Source organism: Tubulanus polymorphus, chromosome 2 (assembly GCF_964204645.1).
Source record: "Tubulanus polymorphus chromosome 2, tnTubPoly1.2, whole genome shotgun sequence".
Taxonomy (NCBI): Eukaryota; Metazoa; Nemertea; class Palaeonemertea; order Tubulaniformes; family Tubulanidae; genus Tubulanus; species Tubulanus polymorphus.
In genome coordinates, this window is record NC_134026.1 from 14903655 (window position 1) to 14924408 (window position 20754).

The 20754-nt window shown below is 38.0% G+C and overlaps 1 protein-coding gene across 1 annotated transcript in view; it reads left to right on the plus strand.

The window, feature by feature from the left end:
• The window catches only part of LOC141899237 (T-complex protein 1 subunit zeta-like), an 87200-nt gene that overhangs the window by 59064 nt on the left and 7382 nt on the right, over positions 1-20754 (plus strand). Inside the window, exons 12-14 of the mRNA XM_074785418.1 lie at positions 1892-1984; positions 7014-7157; positions 16328-16400. Of these exons, the coding sequence (XP_074641519.1) occupies positions 1892-1984; positions 7014-7157; positions 16328-16400 (310 nt within the window). The remainder of the gene's footprint in view (positions 1-1891; positions 1985-7013; positions 7158-16327; positions 16401-20754) is intronic.

Below are 20754 nucleotides of genomic sequence, written 5' to 3' on the forward strand. Positions count from 1 at the left end.
CAGAGTGTGAAATTTCGCCTATTTGGTTTACCTTTGTCAGCGATATGATGTTGGCATTGAGCCAATTCATTTAAAATCGCGGTACGTTTTTTTATGTGAGCATTTGTTTCATTGGTTCTCGGCTTAAATGATGTATAATCGATGCGATTGAAGACATGGCGAACCTCCGTCGATGACATGGTCAACTGAGGTAAAATTCTACGAAAAACTGTTTTTGGCGGGAAAATTCTTAGCTTTCGCGTATAAAATTGCAATGACCTCGATTGGGGGGCGTCGTCTCTACGGGCGAATGGGATTGGCTGTTTTTGGGATATACGGGGAATTCCGGCGCTACTAACATAATAATGGGAAAGCCATAATGGTCGTACGTTTCATTGGACAAGGTGCCGTTTACGTGCCGATTTCAAATGCTCATTGCTGGTGAGGATGTAATTATTTCACTCATCCGCCATAGGCATTGTTTCATTTTCATACCCGGTGATTGTTTTGATTGACATTGAGGTGTAAGCGAATATTCACTTACACAAGGCCTCCACATGCGGGCGGAGTGCTACACCACACGCACAAGCTAGTACAGTACACTACTAGGGTGATGCTGTAACGCGTGCACGTTTGACATGAAATAGGCTGAATAATCGTAGCAGAAGATGAGCGCTGTGTTTTCTGTTTGATAGAATTCGTAATAAATTGTAATTTCTTGTGACCTGAAAATACTAAGCAGCAAAGTATATGAAGGTCTGTCGAGGTAAATTTCAGTATAACCCAACCCACCCAACTTCAAAGTTACCAAGTGAAAACTTATTTCTGGGATTCATTGAAATGAATTTTATTTTTGATAAAAACGGCCGGCCGACCCACTGCCGACGCCGACTATGAGCTAGGTATGTTTGAATTCAAGTGTGCATCGTGTGAAAACATGCCTTGACCGGCTTTACTGCATAGTACATTCATATATATAGGTGGTGCTAGTGAGCGCTTAGTAGCAGCTCCTTGTAGCTCCTCAATAAATCAAGTTTTCCTCCAACTACCTCTAGAGTTGATGTTGGATAATTGGCATGGAATATTGTGAAGCTGTTGTGAACACAGTTAAATATGATTTTCGCTGGATATTTGCTTGTAACTGTGGTATTTGTGTACTTTAAAATACTGTTCATAAATTCACCATGGAATTGTGTGTATTGTGTACCCAGTGACATTGACATTGACACATATAGTGCAGACATGCCTGAATACTCAGCAGTGGCATTGAAGTCATATAGATCTTTTGAAACTGGAATTAAATGGCTTCGCTTTTGCCTGTGACCGTATTGATGCGGCGGAAACCACTGCGCATGCGCGGCAACTTTCCGAAAGGTTAAGATCAGTTCAATTGATTCTTCTCAAAAACCTATGTCAAGCCAAGGCAATCACACTTCTAAGGAAATTATCAGTGGTTTCCGCTGCATCAATACGGTCACAGGCAAAAGCGAAACCGTTTCATCCCTTGTTATTTTAATATAGTAAGGCGTCGCGCCCGCTGATACTGATCCTTAACAGCCAATTGTTTATCGAAACTCTATAGTGGATAAATAAACAACATCAACAAGAGGTATTTCTGTGATATTTTGAATTTATTTGCAGTTTAAGTTTAGCGCCATTCTCGCGAGATTATCAACAACCCGGAAGTAAAATCCAAGCCAGTTTACAAGCCCCTGTGATGTATAGCGCCAATTGACAGATTTCCATGAAATGTTCCTCGGTTCAAGCGACTTATATTACTCATGTCACCTTGAAATGAATTGAACAGTAGTGCAATCTAATACTTATGTACTTAGAAAATCTAGAACCTACATTCACATTCTTTAAGCTACAAAATCATTTTTCACTCAGTTAAGGTAATTTTATTCTTTAGAATCTGTGATTCCTGGTGCTGGAGCCTATGAAATCGCAGCTCATGATGCTCTGCTTAAATTCAAGGAAAGTGTGAAAGGGCGTGCCAGATTAGGTAAGTATCCTTTCAAGCTGAAAATGTGGTTCAAACCAGCCAGCTATCATTGGTTAATGGTAAGACCTGACTCACTCCATGATTTTGGTATAGTTTCTACGATAATATAACTCAAACTAAGACAGTGTGGCCAAAAGCTCTTTTTGCACCATTTCTTAGCCCTTAACCTGCTGTAAGTGACTGTAGTCACACTGCGGAACTGTTTCAGACGACGGTGGTTGACAGCCTGACCTATCTTTCGTATAAAGTTTGTTTTTATGTCACAAGCCGGAAAACTGTTCTTAAGTAATTAAGTATGGTATAAGGCTAAAAAATTGATACCTTGTTTCTCCGCTCTGCTAAGGTTAAAAGTTGACCCGGCCGGCGGCCTATCTACCCTATACATAACTTTTTTTAGCTTTAGTCCCGAGAGGGCTATATATTTGGTTTTTACATGTATCTACCCTAGACACATCTTCAGCCCATAAACTGGGCCTCTCAGATTCAAGATGGCAAACTGGCAGCCATTGTTGTTCACCAAATTCAGCACTTTTTACACATTTTTGAAGTTTTCGAGGAAAAATTGAATACGCTTTTATCGATCGGACTCAAGATGTCCGTCAATTTTTGGCACAAAAAATTCTGAATTCTGAGACCTGTTACTTCCTAATGGTTTGCTATTTTTCATAGCAATTTGTGATGGGTATTCTTTGAAAAAAGATCTTTTATACCTGTGACAGGTATTTTTGATCAGCTAATTATAACGCAATTGGCGGCCATCTGGTGTCATCAGTACTCATTCGTAGGCGGAAAAAAGTATTTCCACATTTTATTGATACCTAAGCATATTTCATTAACACAATCAATTGGAAAGTTGTAGCTCATAACGTGTTCAATGATTGTGGTGAGTTTCAAGGTCATTAGTTTTTACCTTCATGACGTAGTCTAAGATGGTAGTGAGTCGATGACGTCATTTTCGTGTCGCCACTTATAACTTGTTGGTGGGAGTTCAGAGGAAGATTTGTCAAACGAATAAATACTTTAATCTTATTAATGCAGAGTGTGAAATTTCACTTTTTAATTATTTCCCTAAATTATTAGAAAATGCTGATAGTAAGACCGTGGGAAAGTTTTTATCGTTGAATGGGCAAATCACGGTGGCAGAGTGCACCTGTGATAAGGCAGAAATAGTTCCATGTGAAAGTGAAGCTTTTAAATGATTAGGAGGTGCTTTATCAACTTTTTTCAACTATAGTGCTGCTATTTTCCCAATCAACTTGCTAGATTTCGATCGTTTCCCATAAATCAACACTTGTAATTCAAGTGTGATTTTGATGTGTGTAGAGATACATCGTGACTAGCGTATTGAATGGCGGCGCCATGTTTAAGCTGCGCGTCGAGCGTCGATCGTTGAATAGTGGAATTATAGGATGGAATTATCTTGATTGTATCCATACTAAGCTTATTAAAGGTTAGTGTCAACAAATGGTCCATTATAGTCCCTCTAATTTATGTGGAGAAACGTTCTTAACCGGCAAAACCGTGGTCTATTTCGTGTTATCGTTGGCCTACGTGACTGACCTTGCTTGAGCATTCGCTGCCGGTGCACCGCTTTAAAGTTATGAATAAAGTACTGTAAAACGGATTGTTAATGACATACAACAAAAAAACCTTTAAAGAAAGGTACCTAGTGTCTGACATTCTACTGAAAAATTCTGGATTGATCCACCGCATAGTTTTTTCATAGTGAGCATTTTAGTATATGAATCAATTAAGATGATTGACAGACGCGGGTGTGGTCGTATCAGCTGTTGAAGACGTTCGATGTAAACAATAATTTAATCCACTTGCACGATGAAAACAGGGACATCAAACTAAGAAGCACTGAATTTTTTAATTACATGTCATTTGAATAGGCATCTGTGCAGGTTTTTCAAAAAGTCAAATCTTAATTGACTCCTATTACATAGGCCTTAGCCAGGACCTTTGGAATTGAATTGGAATTCGACACAGTAATTCACCTGTAATTTGTGTTGAATCTTTTTGAAAATTAGCATGAAGATTGGGTCTGGCGAGATGTCCACCCTTATTGAAAAAAATGTCATTGGTAATCAAATATGGCTGCCATTGAGGTTGCCATCTTGAATTTCTTGTTTGCACGATGCAGCCCGCAATTCTTGATGGATTTCCACAAAATTTGGTGTGAGGATCAGGGTCAAGTTGTCCATTCCTTTTGTATATGGAGGTCATCGGGGGCATTGATCAATGCAATAACTTAGTATTTCGATATTATATTTGTACCTATGCATATTTTGTTTCCACGATCAATTGAAAAGTTGTAGCTCATGACACGTCCAATGATTGTGGTGAATTTCAAAGCCACTAGTTATTGTCTATAGTCACCAGGGGGTGTTGAAAAGTAGAATAGCTTAGTATTTCCTTTTTGTATTGGTTCCTAGACATATTTTGTTACCATAATCAATTGCAAAGTTGTAGCTCATGACATGGTCCATAATTGTGATGAGATTTGGTTTTTCTATATGGCCACCAGGGGGCGTTGAACAATACGATAACATAGTATTCCCATATTATCAGAGATGCTAGTTTTCCGGAAATATCCGGAATTCCGGAAATTTAGGATCGCCGATGTCAATTCCGGAAATTGGGTGAGAATTCCTCGCGGCGACCAGTAATGGCACGGAACGTAAAAGCGTTCGTTTGCTTGTACTCGTCGTCGCTTCTGAGTTATTTTATCTTGGTCTCTGTTTCCGAGGACGTTCTGATACAATGTATATATGTGTGCTTGTTGTGGTATCTGTGCGCGTGCGTAGGCAGAGCGCCACTGTTGTGACGCCATTTCCAACTAAAAGTTAAATATCTTTACACGCCGTTGTATATCGTCCTGCTGACGGCCAACAATGTGAAGATGCATGTGGTAATAATTAAGATGATATCTAATAAATATCATCTTTATTACCACGTGCGTGCTATGTCCTGAGGCACGCAACTTTGTAACTTACTTTTTGCCTGCAGCTGTCAAGCGGGACGGTCTGCAAAATGAGCACGCACAGAAAGATTGTCAGTCGGGAGTCGGCCGATATAAAGGCAATTGACAGCGGTATAAAAAATAAATTTAACTGGCACTGGCTTGAGTGTAAGGACAGTATCGGGGACTACTTATCGAACTACATTCGTAAGTTAGACTTAGCTGGCGTGGCGTACTGCGTCATTTGTAAAGACCAGGTCAAATACGGTAGTGGCGGGAAAAAAGATATTCTTCGTCACCCGGATAGCGCGCGGCATAAGAAGGCAGCGAGGGATGTGAAGCACAACGAATGCCTGCCGTCGTATTTTCAGATACCCAGATCGCTCTAGAACGCATTTCCGGCGATGCAAAAACGCAAAAAGACTCCCGTTCTAAATTCCGGAATTTCGGTACTTTGGCCCTAGCATCTCTGTATTATATTGGCACCTAGGCATATTTTGTCGCCATGATCAATTGAAAAGTTGTAGCTCATGACATGTTCTATGATTATGGTTAGTTTCAAAGTCATTGGGCGTTACATATGGTCACTAGGGGACGTTGTACAGTAGAAAAACTTAGTATTTCCATATTATAGTGGTAACTTGACATATTTTGTTACAACAATCAATTTCAATATCGTAGCTGCTGACATGTTCTACAATTGTGGGGAGTTTCAAAGTCATTGAAGTTTTTCAAGGTCATTGGATGGGACGTTGAATATTGAAATTGTTAGATTGTTGAGCATGTGAAACCACTTTCTACAAGTGGGCATGGTGTCCCTGGGCCCCTTGTTCCATATCATGTACGTATATATGTATATTTTGTAACTACGATCAATTGCAAAGTTGTAACGCTTGACATATTTTATGATTGTGGTGAGTTTTAGTCATTAGGTTTTGTATATGGTCATCAGGGGGCGTTGAATAGTAGGATAACTCCTTATTTTATTGGTAACTATGCATATTTTGTATTTACATTCAATTGCTATATTGTAGCTCATTGCATATTCTATGATTGTGGTGAATTTCAAGGTCATTGGTTCTGTATATGGTCACTAGGGGGCGTTGAATAGTACAACTACTTAGTATTTCCATATTATATTGGTACCTAGGCATATTTTGTTACCACCAGGGATGAAAATCTTCCGCAAATATGTGGATTTCTGCAGTTGGAGGTCCATTTTTTATCATTCTTGAGATCAATGTAGATCCGTTGAGAAAATGATAGGGGGGGTTAGGGTCTTGGGGAAAAGTTGATGTTAAATCGCAGCTTACTTAACGAACAGACCGTAAAAGTGTCTCATAAAACTGGTGCTACCATCTCTGAAATCTTTTTTTACAACATCATTTCGAAACACCGCTGTTGTCTAGAACTGTGCAGATCAATAATATATATATACATGCAATAGCGTTGCGTGGGAAATCTAAATTTAGAATCTGCGGTCGTAGGCTTCAATTCATCCAACAAAGCATATATATATATATATATACATACATACTTAAGTATCTTCTGGTTAAGGAATTGCTGAAAGTTCAATTTCGACAGCATTTGCCCTTTAAGTCCCAGCCCAGCAGGCTATCGAATTCAGTTATTTTGGAGTACCCTAGATACATCTGCCCAAAAACTGACCCAATCCAAATCAAGATGGCTGACTGACAGCCATTGCTGTACGCCAAAATCTGCACTTTTTACAGGTCTGTGAAGTCCAACTTTTACCAATACCTAGGGTAAGATTGTGGTGAAAATTTAAACATGTTAGCATACCCTGGCATTGAAAAACAGACCTGGTGCTTTATCTTGACGTAAGTCAAGAATGGATGACAGTGTACAAAATTTTGGTCGTGATTTGCTGAAAATTGTTTGGTAAGGGTTAAGAACTTACAACCAAGGTTACAAAATATGATTGGAATATTTTGGCTATTTCAGACTTACATAAGTCTAAGGCTGAAGGCAATGTTCATTTGAGGTTAGGTTGTGATATCAAAAATAAATATCATTGTTTTTTTTTCCTCCATAATCATCTAGGTGTTCAGGCATATGCTGACGCACTGCTGGTTATACCTAAGGTTTTGGCTCAGAATTCTGGTCTTGACCCACAAGAGATGATGGTTAAACTTCATGAAGAATTTGTTGCTGCACAACAGCCAGTTGGGCTGGATCTTTCTACAGGTAATGTTAAAGCATTAATGCTTATTTTTGGAAAACGATGGTGGACCCATTTTATTTTTTTAAGACCATATAGGCATCGTCGCTAGTAGAAATCCTTCTGTTCCCGAACAACGTTGTAGTATTTCTACTGCCATGGATATAGTCCCATAATGCTGTATCGATTAAGAACTGATAATCCGATAAAAAATTGTCTGTAACACCTCATTTGCCTCTATCCTTGATCCAAGGTCCCAAAATCGTGATGAATTTTGGAAAGTTTTGAGGCGCATGATGGGCGTACCATATCAGTGAATTGTGTATATCGATTTTACCCGGTAATGAAGTGTTATCCCCATCACTATCCGCACTCATACATTCGTAAATAGTTCATAAAAACTGCGCAGTTCGTGGTTTACACTGACTGGAAGAGGATCGGTAGGGTGGTCTCTGCAGTGTTTGTCAGGAGCTAACCCGGATTTTTGTCGCCCGCCGCGGCCTACGCCAGACTTGGGCACTTGGAATCCACCTCTGTCCGTCCGTTCGGTTGTCCGTCCGCTAACATCAGCTTGTGAAAGCTATTCAAGAAGGACCATTGATTGCAGGACTCTGATATTACACAGTATGATTAGCCTTAGGGAGATAATGTGCCTTATTGATTTTGGGGTCCTAGGATCAAAAAGAACCATTGATCGCAGGACTATGATATTACACAGTACGATTACCCCTAGGGAGAGGATGAGCGCTATTGATTTTGGGGTTCAAAGGTCAAGGTCAGTACAGGTCATTCATGTGAAACCTTGTGAACGTGATTCAAGAAGAACCATTGATAGCAGGATCATTATATTATGTATTATGATTACCCCTAAGGAGAGGATGTGCCCTATAAATTTTGGGGTCCAATGGTCTAAGTCCCAGGTCATTACCGGTCATTCATGTGAAACCTTGTGAATGTGATTCAAGAAGAACCATTGATCGCACAACTATGATATTACACAATATGATTACCTCAGGGAGAGGATTTGCCCTATTGATTTTGGGGTTCAAAGTTCAAGGTCACTACAGGTCATTCATGTGAAACCTTGTGAATGTGATTCAAGAAGATCCGTTGATGATATTATGTATTATGATAACCGATACGAAGAGGATGTGCATTTATTTTGGGGTCCATGGATCAAAGGTCAGGGTCACAACAGGTAATTCATGTGAAACCTTGTGAACGTGATTCAAGAAAAACCATTAATAGCAGGATTACGATATTACGTTTTATGATTACCCCCAGGGAGATGATGTGCCCTATTGACTTTGGGCCCTAGGATCAAAGGTCAAGGTCACTACAGGTCATTCATGTGAAACCTTGTGAACACAAGAAGAACCATTGATAACAGGACAATGCTATTTCATAGTATGATTACCCCTGGGGAGAGGATGTGCCTTAGCGATTTTGGAGTTCTAGGGTCAAAGGTCCAGGTTAGTACAGGTCTTTTGCCTAAAACCCTATAAACTCATTTCTTAAATAACCATTGACAGCAGGACATTGATATTTCATAGTATTATTATCCCTGGATACGCTGATCATTTTTCGATTACACTATACTTTGTAGGGAAGTTAGATATGGCGTATGCTATTACTATGTTATTACATCATGAGCCATGCATTTCATTTTGAAACAGATCATTCAATTGAAATAAACTAAAATACATAACTATAAACTAAAACACTATAATGTCTTTATAGAACAAATAATAAATTCATTTTCACACTTCCTCAAACAATTTTTCAGAATTTGGGAAAATAGGACCACTGTTGGCAGGGGGAAAATGTCCGTTAAACGTTTAAAAGCAGCCTTACAGAAACCCTGGAAACGAGAATTTGTTTTCACTGATAATACTGACATCTCATGCATCCACTCACTACTATTTAGTCAATTTTAGACACTGTCTTCGACCATATGGTTCTCTTGTTAACTGGCTCTATAGTAGATCTTGCACAAACAACTCCTAGGTCTTCAGTTTATTGTTAAGATTCAGTAAGGGTGGTTCTATGGTTCGACTCCAATTGATAAACAAGTGCAAATTGGTAAAATGACCAATTTGCAGGTACATAATAGATGTAGTCACTAAATTGACAAGTTCCTCAAGCATTTGCTTGGCTGAGCATAATTGAAGAAGGTATTTGAAATGAAAGAAGAGGAAATTGGTTTACAGTTTCAAACTTTTATTATTGTAATGCATCAATATTCAAGTAACATTTTGATTGTCTAAGAAACAGAAAAAAAATATGAAAGAAACAGCTTTTGGTACCAAGTAGCAGACACCAACTTTAAGTTACATATTGCATGATGTATCATATTGTATTCATATTGATATATTGTCATTTTGATTGTCAAATAAAAATATAAACAAACTATATAAACATTATTCCACAAAATGTTTTCATTGTCAAATAAAAATAAATTTATTTTGATCAAATAATGATTTATCTATCTGGTCAAGGTCAATTTGGGCAGAGAGGAAAATATATTTCATCAAAATACTAATCATCCAGTTTTGGTTCCTATTCACTCTCAGTTTCACTGTCTAAATCACCAGCTAAGTCCTCTGGTTCAAAGAAAGCAGCAGCAGCCTCTTCCATCGAACCTAGTTCAGAGACCGTTTGTTCAAGTTGAGTCACACTGTTACTTTCAACCTGAATGTACTTTTAACTCTCTTTTTCTGACAAAGCCATTTTTATATTATATTATTTTATCTGCCCCTGGGCTAAGGACTGCTGGGCCATTAATGGAGATAGTAAGCAGGCACTACAACATGTCATTTTTAAGTCTAGATCTCAATCGGTTTTTGATCCTCTTCATTGCGCTGAACCCTCTCTCAGGCCATACAGAAGCAACAGGAATGGAAAGACATATTTCACAGATTCCAGCTAAATTTGGGGAAAAGTATGATGACTGAATGACCTTTCTCATGCAGAATTCTGTTGGTGTGACTTTGAAATCCTTGTGTTTTTCCCAACAGACGAGTATGATTCTGGCACCTCTGGTTTCCAAATTTCGCAAATAGTATATTTGATTTTGCGCCACTCAGCCAAAAGTTCTGCTTTTTTCTCCAGCTTTTCACTTTCATCATCAATGTGCACTGTGAAGTGCTCTGAAAGGGAGCCAATTTTTTCTTCACCATAGATTTTGAATTCATCACTATCCTTAGCAGGGCAATGAAAAGGATTAAACACCGAAAATGCAGAAAGAACCGGTAATGACTCAGCAAATCTTTTCCCAATGTTAACACATAAAGAATTGCTGTAGCTTTTCAGAATTGACTGCAGTTGTTTAACTTTGGAATCATTCAGTAAAAGCTACGTGTCTCTGAATTTTGTTAATAAATCATTTCTGAGTTTTGAAATGGCAGTCTCTTCTAGACAAATCTGGTTAATCTTTTCCTTTGTGTATTCAATCGCTATCATTGAGAAATCAACTACTCCCCTTTGAAATACAGTAGACAGTTCAGTTAACGCAGGAAGAATCTCATTCAAAATGTACAGAACACCTAAAAATTTTATGTTTTACATTTTACATAGTAGGCCATTGGATGTTGCATCAGACTCTTTCAGCTGTCTCAGTGTTTGAATGACAACATCATATTGTTTCAATAGTGAGCTCACAGACTTATCAAATAACAACCAGCGGGTCTGGCAGGCCTTTTTCAATTTTTTTGTGATGACTTTCTCAGTCTTGTCACTAGACACCCTTAGAGACTGCAACTGGGCTTGAACTATGATAAAGACTGCCGTTTTCTCAGGAGAATTTTCCAACATCTGTCATAACTGCCTTAGCCCGGTTTGTACATTTTCTATGTAATTTACTTCATTTAAAGTATCAAGGGCACTTAAGGCAATTCTGTGACAGACACAATGAACATGTATCATCTCTGGATTGGCGGCAGATTTCAGTCTTTGCCCTAAGCCAGATCGTACCCCAAGCATTCTATTGGTACCATCTGTGGCTAGTGAAGAAAACTTTTGCCTTGAAAAATTACAATTTTCAAGCACATCCAAAACTACTCTACAAAGAGTTTCTGCACCTGCGCTTTCGGCAGTTTCAAAGATATCTTGAATACACAGAAAATAAGTATTGACAACCTCACCTGTTCCGCCAGGGAGTATACTATCTTTTTCATGGCTATAGACCTGGACAAATATTATCATCTGTTCTTTGACAGATATGTCCGTACATTCATCTAGCTTGAGACCATAGCAGTTTGATTTTTGTATTCTGTTTCTCACCATTTCATCTATAATCTGAACAAGGACTAAAAACATTTCTCTAATGACACTTCTAGATCTGTACTGAAAATATCTTAAATCACCAGCATCTCTGTATTTCAGAAAATACAATCATGGCCAAATTTTTTTATTAGAAATTTCTTGTTTCATAATCCAATACATAGCCCTGAAAGCATTTATAAGCATTGATTGTGATATGAATTGGAAGCAAGGAATACGCTGCATCATCTAGCTGGACTGCATTTTTGTGTTGTTTTGAGGATTGGTTATCATCTAAAGCAACAAGTCTAAATCTAGTGCTCAGTTCAGTGTTAAACTTGGAACTTTTATTCTGTGCATTTGATTCAATATGTTTTTTACATAACAGACAATAAAATCCTTTCGTTTTCAATATATATAGGCCACCACAATGATGATTCTTCACAGTAACATGATTTTTTTTACAGACAACCAGCTGTGCTTAGCCTGGTACTTAAACACTTTCGTATGTTCAAGTTCGATGTGTGTCCATGATGTACAGTTTGTTTGCGAGCATATCGCATGATGATGGACGGCTTTACTGTCTACATAACACTTTCCATTTCTGTAAACAGGTTCATCAGCAAAAATTTCACTGAGGAGTTTTTAACTGCCTGGACACATGGTTTCTCTAGAATACATAAGCATTTCTTTTATTAGTAATTCCCTGTTTCATAATCCAATTGTTATTATAGTAATTAAAGAAATGTTTTATAAGTTCTTACCATCTGATCGATTATTGACAACGGCATCAACTTGTTCCTTACTACATGTACTGATCGTACCAGTAACTACTATAAAAATGGACAAAAACATATCTTTTAAATTCAGTTTGTTTTGAATACATTTGTATCCTGATGAATATTTGTCTAAATTTCTTGAAATGGCCGAGGGCCTAATGAAAAGAATCACAAAAAAATTAATCAAAATATACCATCATCTGCGGGGATACTTTCGCGATCATCGAGCGGATTGTTGTTGTCGTCATTTGGTGGCAATTGTGTAGAATCTACGCTTACTGCTGATTCTGACTCGTTATTAGTACCTAAAAATATTATGTGAATTTTTTTTGTAAGAATCATTATTTAAAATATAGCTGCAAAGCAGCGATAACGGTTTTCTGCACATTCTCGTTCGTATTCTTGATCTGAATGTTGTGTCGACAATCGCGTGTAAGCTGATGCAGCCGCAACATGCCATAAAAATCGAAGGGAAGTTAGAATCCTGTTCAACTGTCAAAACGGTTTTATAAAAGGACGGTTGACAAACAGTCAATGAGGCCTACTTTGAAACCATTGATGACTGGACCAGATGGTTATTTGACTCTGAAAATGGACTGTTAGACCGCAATTAATCTTTATGTATTTCAAAAAAGCATTTGATAAGGTCCAACATCAGCGATTACTAAATAAGCTATTCGGAAACGGTATCAATGATGGGTCGCTTAAATGGCTCAGCATATTTCTCTGAACGAACCCAGGTGGCCGAATTCAACGAAACTGTCTCATCTTGGAATAAATCGGTCTAACTAGTGGAGTCACGCAATGTAGTATCCTCAGTCGTCTTCTCTTCGCTCTCCTGATAGATGATATACAGAGTAATTCAAAATGTACCGGACAGAGTATATTTCCTAAACGACCTAATTTAAAATGTACCCGACAGAGTATATTTCCAAAACGACCTAAACAAGCTGTGTTCCGTTCATGGTCAGAAACATGGAAGATGGGCTTCAACCAGAAAGGGATAATATGGATATTGGATACAAAGTAAACCCAGGTTCAGATTATACCTTTGTATTCGAATGAGAAGATTATTTTGTTCGAATAAAGATTACTCATTGTAATGAAAAGACTATTTAGTTCCACCAGAATTTTGCTCTTTGGAACGAAAAACGCTTCGATCGAACAATATATCTTTTCGAATAAAAAACTTAATGTTCCGATAAGAAAATCTTGTGTGAATGAAAATGATTCGGTTTGATTGAACAATACGCTTTTTGTTTGAACCAAAACCTTTCTTCATTCTGACAAAAGAATGTGTTCGAATAAAAAGCTATGTTATTGTTGAAATGAAAAACATTTTGTCCCGGCAAAAAAATTTGGTTGAGCGAAAACAATTTTTTTCGAACGAATGTTTGAATGAAAACAATTCTGTTCGATTGAACGAAATACTTAATACTTTTGATTCGGAGAAAAAACTTTCTACAATATACTTGTTTGAACGAAAAACTTAATGTTCTGACAAGAAAATTCTGTTCAAATTAAAACGATTCTGTTCGATCGAACGATCGTTCGAACCAAAGTACCTTTTGTTTGGACAAAAAACGTTTGTGTAACTTTGTTCTAACGATTTTCCAAATTGGTTCTATCGAACCGAATATTATTGGTTCGAACGAAAAAATTTTTGTTTCGACAGAAGAATTTTCAAGCGAAAGGTCTTTTGAACGAAAAAAGGATATTTCTGGGGCTCCGCGGTAACTTAAAGCTGGACGCAGGTCGGCCTGGCGATGCGATCCTTGCGTTGCATCGCAAGTTTTGGTGCGATATGATTGTCAGCGACTGTGTGCGACTAGTTTCTGCCAGTTGCAAGAGCGCGTAGGTCGGTTGTGACAGTCGTGTCGCGTCACAAAAAGTAGAACACGTGCGACTCCTTGTAACTGGGGTTGCTGACAGTCGCAACCCGTCGCATGGGAGCATAGGTCGATGAGTCGTTGCGACACAATCGTCGCTGGCGGTCGCACTAAATGGCGTGGCAGTGAGTTACAAGCCTTCGCAAGGCCGACCTACGCCCGGCTTAAGTCATAGGAATTAATGAAATACCAGTTTCATTTATGATGAAAAAACTCAAATGAAAAGTCTGGCTTATAAAGCTGTCTGCTCAGACAAAATTTTCAAAAAAATCTTCATTTTTGGCAATAAAATTGATAATTGTGATTGATCGTTGCACGTCACAACCAGTTAATCACTAATGAACATGCATTTTAATAAATCTGATTCCTCCTTTACAGTGAATTTAGCTTTAACCTAGTAGAGGCTACTAGCCTATGTAGGCCTATGTATATGCGTAGGCCTAACATCCGGACAGATTGGTCGTAGGCGGTTAATTTGGTAAAGAAAAATAGGTATTGTTAAACTAACTACATGAAGCCCGCGGCCAAATCACTGGTAGTAATAAATTAATTTGTACTCTATTCGATTATAATGCTGAGGTGAAACTCGCAGCTTATCCCCGGAACGACGATGTAGTGACACAAGTCGATTCGTCGATGTTTACGGCTCGACAGTGCTTTAAAAATCTAAAGTAGTAAATTTCCTGTGTATCAGTAATATGATTTGATGAGGAAAAGGGCTATTGTTAAAATTAGTTTTTAAAAACCGCGACTGAATGTGCAATCTTTGGGTAATAAATTTGTTAATTTATGTTTGAATTGATAATCGACGTGACAAGAAACGTGCGGTAGATTTCGGAAAGACGATTTCGAAAAACATGTTGGCTCTTTGAATGGTGCTAAATTTTCGATGTTTACAGCCCGACTGCTTTTATAACGATGATTCGTGAAAAAACACGCTGAGCATTTCTATATTATATTCGTACCTATGCATATTTTGTGACCACAATCAATTGGAAAGTTGTAGCTCATGACATCATCTATGATTGTTGCGAGTTTTAAGGACATTAGTTATTCTATATGGTCACCAGGAGCCGATAAATAGTAGAATAACTTAATATTTCCTTATTATATTGGTACCTAGGCATATTTTGTTACCATGATCTATTGCAAAATTGTTGTTCACGACATGTTCTATGATTGTGGTAAGTTTCGAGGTCATTGGGTTTTGAATATGGTCACCAGGGGGCGTTAAATAGTAAATAACTTAGTATTTCCATATTAAATTGGTAACGAGGCATATTTTGTTATCACAATCAATTACAAAATTGTAGCTGCTGACATGTTCTATGATTGTGGTGAGTTTCAAGGTCATTGGTTTTTGTATATGGTCACCAGGGGGCGTTGAATATTGAAATTGTTAGATTGTTGTGCATTTGGAACCACTTCCCAAGTGGGCATGGTGTCCCTGGACCCCTAGTTATTTCTATCTTTTCTAAAGAAAGGGTCGGAAAAATATGAAGAATCTTATTTTGAGTGGCCTTTTATTTATTCAATAATCCAGTCTATAGCTTATTGTTATATCAACCAGGGATGAAAATCTTGCGTGGAAACGTGGAAATCCGCCGTTGGATATCTATTTTATCATTCTTGTGATTGCGTTGAGAAAATGGGTGGGGGGTACCTGCTAGTGGTAATAGTTTTGAGGAATAGTTGTGAGTTGAGATCATGGCACACTTAATTAACAGACTGTAAAAGCATCTTATAAAACCACAACCTTGCGAAACATTGTTTAAAGCCACCTGTCAGCGCGAGTTTCAACAAATCAATAATTGTATATAATAGTGCTGCGCGGAAAATTTATATTTAGAATTTAAGGTTGCCTTCATTCAACACGGAATATATATGATCAATAGAATTAGTCATTGTTTCAATCAACGCACTTTGAGGGAATTACCGCTATAATAATATCCAAAATTTGCAACTGCGGATTCGAACCTAACTGCGTTCACTATATGTATCTAAGATTTGGATATTGGCAGCAATCTTATTTTGTCATTAGTCAATGCTGAAAAATGGGCCTCAGATGCGCAAAAAACCCCTTGAAATTTCAAAATTTTCTCGGAGGAGGGCCCCCAAATCCCGTGCTCCCAAATCCCGTGCTCAAGATCACTCTTAGTGATCGGAGAATGCTTTTCATTTAAAAGAAATTTTCTTACCCCTCTCACTTCTGCACCCTGAGCCATGCCCCTTGCAATTTTCTTTTATGCCTTGTTGATTCATTTCTAGGTGATGTTCTGATACCAATGGATGCCGGAATCGTTGATAATTATCGAGTTAAAAAGCAGCTCCTTCACTCCTGGTAAGCATGTTTTTTTTCGTGAATACAAAGTGTTCTTTTTGAGTACAATTGTAGATGTTGAACGGTTGCCATTTGAAAATTTTTTGGTCATTGGGCACTTAGTCTTAGCCGGCTATAGCATTCACTTTTCATCCATTGTCCTTCAGTTGTCGGAATCCAGTGGCTCTGGGATGTTTTGAAAAAAACGCTTAAACCTTTTCATACCAGCCTGTACATAAACAATCAGGGTTCCTAGCGGGTCTTCATAGCCAGTATTTGTTTTTGCTTCATATGAAATAAACAATAAGTCAGTATATGTTTGTATTATTTTGATATTTTGTGGATGGATGGATTCTGGATTTGTCAATCTAATATCGCGTCGCGAATACATATGTATATAAGGGCGTCAGCAGTCAGCTGTGTGTGTGTGAAAATAGGTTACAGTTTATGTCTCTGTGTGATAGTAATCACCTGAGCGAGTCTACAAATAGCACAGTGACTCGGCGATGATACACAGCTCTCACACATTGGCACGATATTGTCAGCCTCATACATCATCAATTAAGACAAACTAATTGTCAAATCAGTGAATGAAAATCTCCTGATGAAGGGCCTCGCCTTATACGGCGAAGCTTTATGAAATCATTGTATTTTAGGCTAAACAACTGCCCTCGGCTTATTGGCGGCGTCAGCTTAATCGACAGAAAATGTGGGTAGTTATGTTGAGAAATCATTGTCATGAACTTTATATGGGACTCGAGTTTCGGCATGACAGTTCTTGATGGTTTGCGCATTTGATTGGCACCTTACAAAGGTGATGATAAGTCTTGATTTTAACCAAGTTTTGACAACTATGAATCCTGACTATGGTTACTATCGATTCTGGCTGTACTTCAAGACAGGACTTTACAGGCAGGGGAAAAGTAAAAAACCCAATCAATGTGAAAGATGGTAGTACCTATGAAGCCATAGTGCAGTCAAGAGCTCCAATTGTTGAAACTAGAATTTCCATATTTTTGTTGTTAGTAAACCTACTTTCAATGTTTTAGCCCACTTGGGACTTAAGTCCCAGGGGGCTATTGCGTTCACTTTTCATCCGGAGGCGTTGAATAGTACAATAACTTAGTATTTCTATATTACATTTGTACCTATGCATATTTTGTTACCACAATCAATTGCAAAGTTGTAGCTCATGACATCTTCAGAGATGAGAATTCCCCGCGGATTTCGGTATTGAAAAGATATCAATTTTCCAAATAGTCCAAAAGTGATGTAAAAGTATGGGGTGAGGATCTCACTCAATTGGTCCGGCGCGATCGGTAATCAGGTGAACCGTGAAAGTGTTCACTGCCTGTTTTACTTATCGTCGCGTAAAAGTATCGCATTTCAATGCATATTATTCATTGCAACACAGTGATTTTGTATCTACATTTGTACTACGATGAGTGTGTATGTATTTTATCGATCATACTGTTGCCGCGTGTGTGTGGCGAACGCCTTCAGATATTATACACTACTGGATTTTTTAGTGAGCATTCATCGGCGCATTTTTACTGCAATAATTCAGGGCTCGACCTGTAATGCATGAGATGCTGCATGTCATCGAATGAGGATGTACCACATTGGAACTAGCCATTACCTTCCAAAATATAATAGTCGTTCATGGGTTGAAGATTGCTCTTAGTGCTCGGAAAACGCTTTTAATTTCTAAAATTTTCTTGGGGGAGGACGCCCAAACTCCCCCAAGTAGCTGCGCGCCTTCGGCGGTCGCGAGTGCTAACGGCTACGCCGTCAGCTGGTTCGCGTGTGTAACTCAACAAAGAAAAAACGCGGATTTTATATGTCGGCGTTCTCATCTCCGCATCTTCCATGATTTTGGTGATTTTTAAGGACATTAGTTATTCTATATGGTCACCAGGGGGCGTTTAATAGTAGAATAACTTAGTATTTCCTTATTAGATTGGTACCTAGCCATATTTTGTTACCATGATCAATTCAAAGTTGTAGTTCACAACATTGTCTATGATTGTGGTGAGTATTTAAGGACATTATTTTTTCCATATAGTCACCAGGGGGCGTTGAATAGTAGAATAGCTTAGTATTTCCTTATTAGATTGGTACCTAGACATATTTTGTTACCATGATCAATTGCAAAGTTGTAGCTCAGGACATCTTCCATGATTTTGGTGAATTTTAAGGACATTAGTTATTCTATATGGTCACCAAGGGGCGTTGAATAGTACAATAACTCAGTATTTCCTTATTAGATTGGTACCTAGGCATATTTTGTTACCATGATCAATTGCAAAGTTGTAGTTCATGACATCATCTATGATTGTGGTGAGTTTTTTAAAGACATAAGTTATTGCATATTGTCACCAGGGGGCCTTGAATAGTAGAATAGCTTAGTATTTCCTTATTAGATTGGTACCTAGGCATATATTGTTACCATGATCAATTGCAAAGTTGTAGCTCATGACATGTACTACGATTGTGGTGAGTTTTAAGGTCATTGGGTTTTGCATATGGTCACCAGGGGGCGATGAATAGTAGAATAACTTAGTATTTCCTTATTAGATTGGTACCTAGGCATATTTTGTTACCATGATCAATTGCAAAGTTGTATTTCATGACATGTACTATGATTGTGGTGAGTTTTAAGGTCATTGGGTTTTGCATATGGTCACCAGGGGGTGTTGAATAGTAGAATAACTTAGTATTCCCATATTAAATTGGTAATGAGGCAAATTTTGTTATCACAATCAATTACAAAATCATAGCTGCCGATATGTTCTATGATTGTGGTGGGTTTCAAGGTCATTGGTCTTTGTAAATGGTCACTAGGGGGCGCTATGTATTGAAATTGTTAGATTGTTGAGCATTTGAAACCACTTCCCAGTGGGCATGGTGTCCCTGGACCCCGAGTTATGGAAGAGTTTACTGTGCTTTTGTCAGACTTATTAACTAGACCTTGGATTATTATTAGTGGTCGGTGATTTTAATTTTCATTTTGATGTTATAGACGAAATCGAAACTGTCAAATTCCTAGACATTTTACAATCGATGAATCTAGTTCAACATATAACTGAACGCACTCATGATAAAGGTCACATTTTAGATTTAGTGATAACTCGATCGTCTGATAATTTTCTTAGTGATTACCGAATAAACCGTCTTCTACCATCGGATCATGCCGAAATTATAACCTATTTGAGAATTGCTAAACCTTCAATAACCAAATAAACTATTAAATACTGACCTATAGCTAAGTTGGACTTGGAACAGTTCTCAACTAGGTTGCAATCCTTATCAGACAATACTGGACCCGTATCTGCAGATAGTCTTTGGTCATCATTTTACTCTGTAGGTCAGGAATAGTCTAGCTCCCACACAGAATAATACTGCACATTATGAGGATTTTATGAAATTATCAGGGTTTGATGGTTACATATATGGCTTCAATCTCAGAAGGGGTGCCCACTCATCCGGGCCCTATTTTAAAGATGGCCACCATTTCTAAAAATGGCTGCCATTTGTCCAAGTGCATATGCTAAAATACGGTATAAATTACCGATTTCAGTCATCTTAGTGTCTATTTATATGTTTTTGACAACATTAAAATCAAATATTGGGTTTACAGACTCGAAAAATCAGCACAAAAACCTGTAGCAGCCATTTTTAGCCCACTTGCTCAACGGGCTATTGCGTTAACTTTTCGTCCGTCCGCTGTCCACAGACGGAATTCAGTTATTTTGGGAAGTTTTGAAGACGTTTCAATGGATTGTCTTGATATTTGGGTTACACATGTATCTACCCTAGACACATCTTCAGCTCAAAAACTGGCCAGGTCAGAATCAAGATGGTCAACTGGCGGCCATTTTTGTTCGCCGAAATCAGCACTTTATACACATTTCTGAAGTTTCAAGGGAAATTTTGAAGACGCTTCAATCAGTTATGTGGATCTTTCATATTTGTTTGTATGCCACCATGGCCCGGTTAGTACAAAAAAAATTGGGTCGATCTTTTTGTGCCCAAAAAGGTAATTTTTGCCCAAAATTCCGATACATAACTGTAGCTACCATTTCTTTTTGAAATTCGCGATGGGTGTACTTAAAATTGTAACCACAACCAATTGCAAAGTTGTAGCTGATGACATGTTCTATGATTGTGGAGAATGTCACGGTCACTGGTTTATGTTTGCCAGGGGGTGTTGAATATTGAAATTGTCAGATTGTTGAGCATTTTGGTGTCCCTGTGAACCCAGTTCATTTTTTGAAGAAATAATAACTATCTGATTTTCACAATCTCAATTTATATGTATTTAAATATAACGAAACAGATTCTGAGGTAAGAAATTTGAAAAGTTCGATATTTC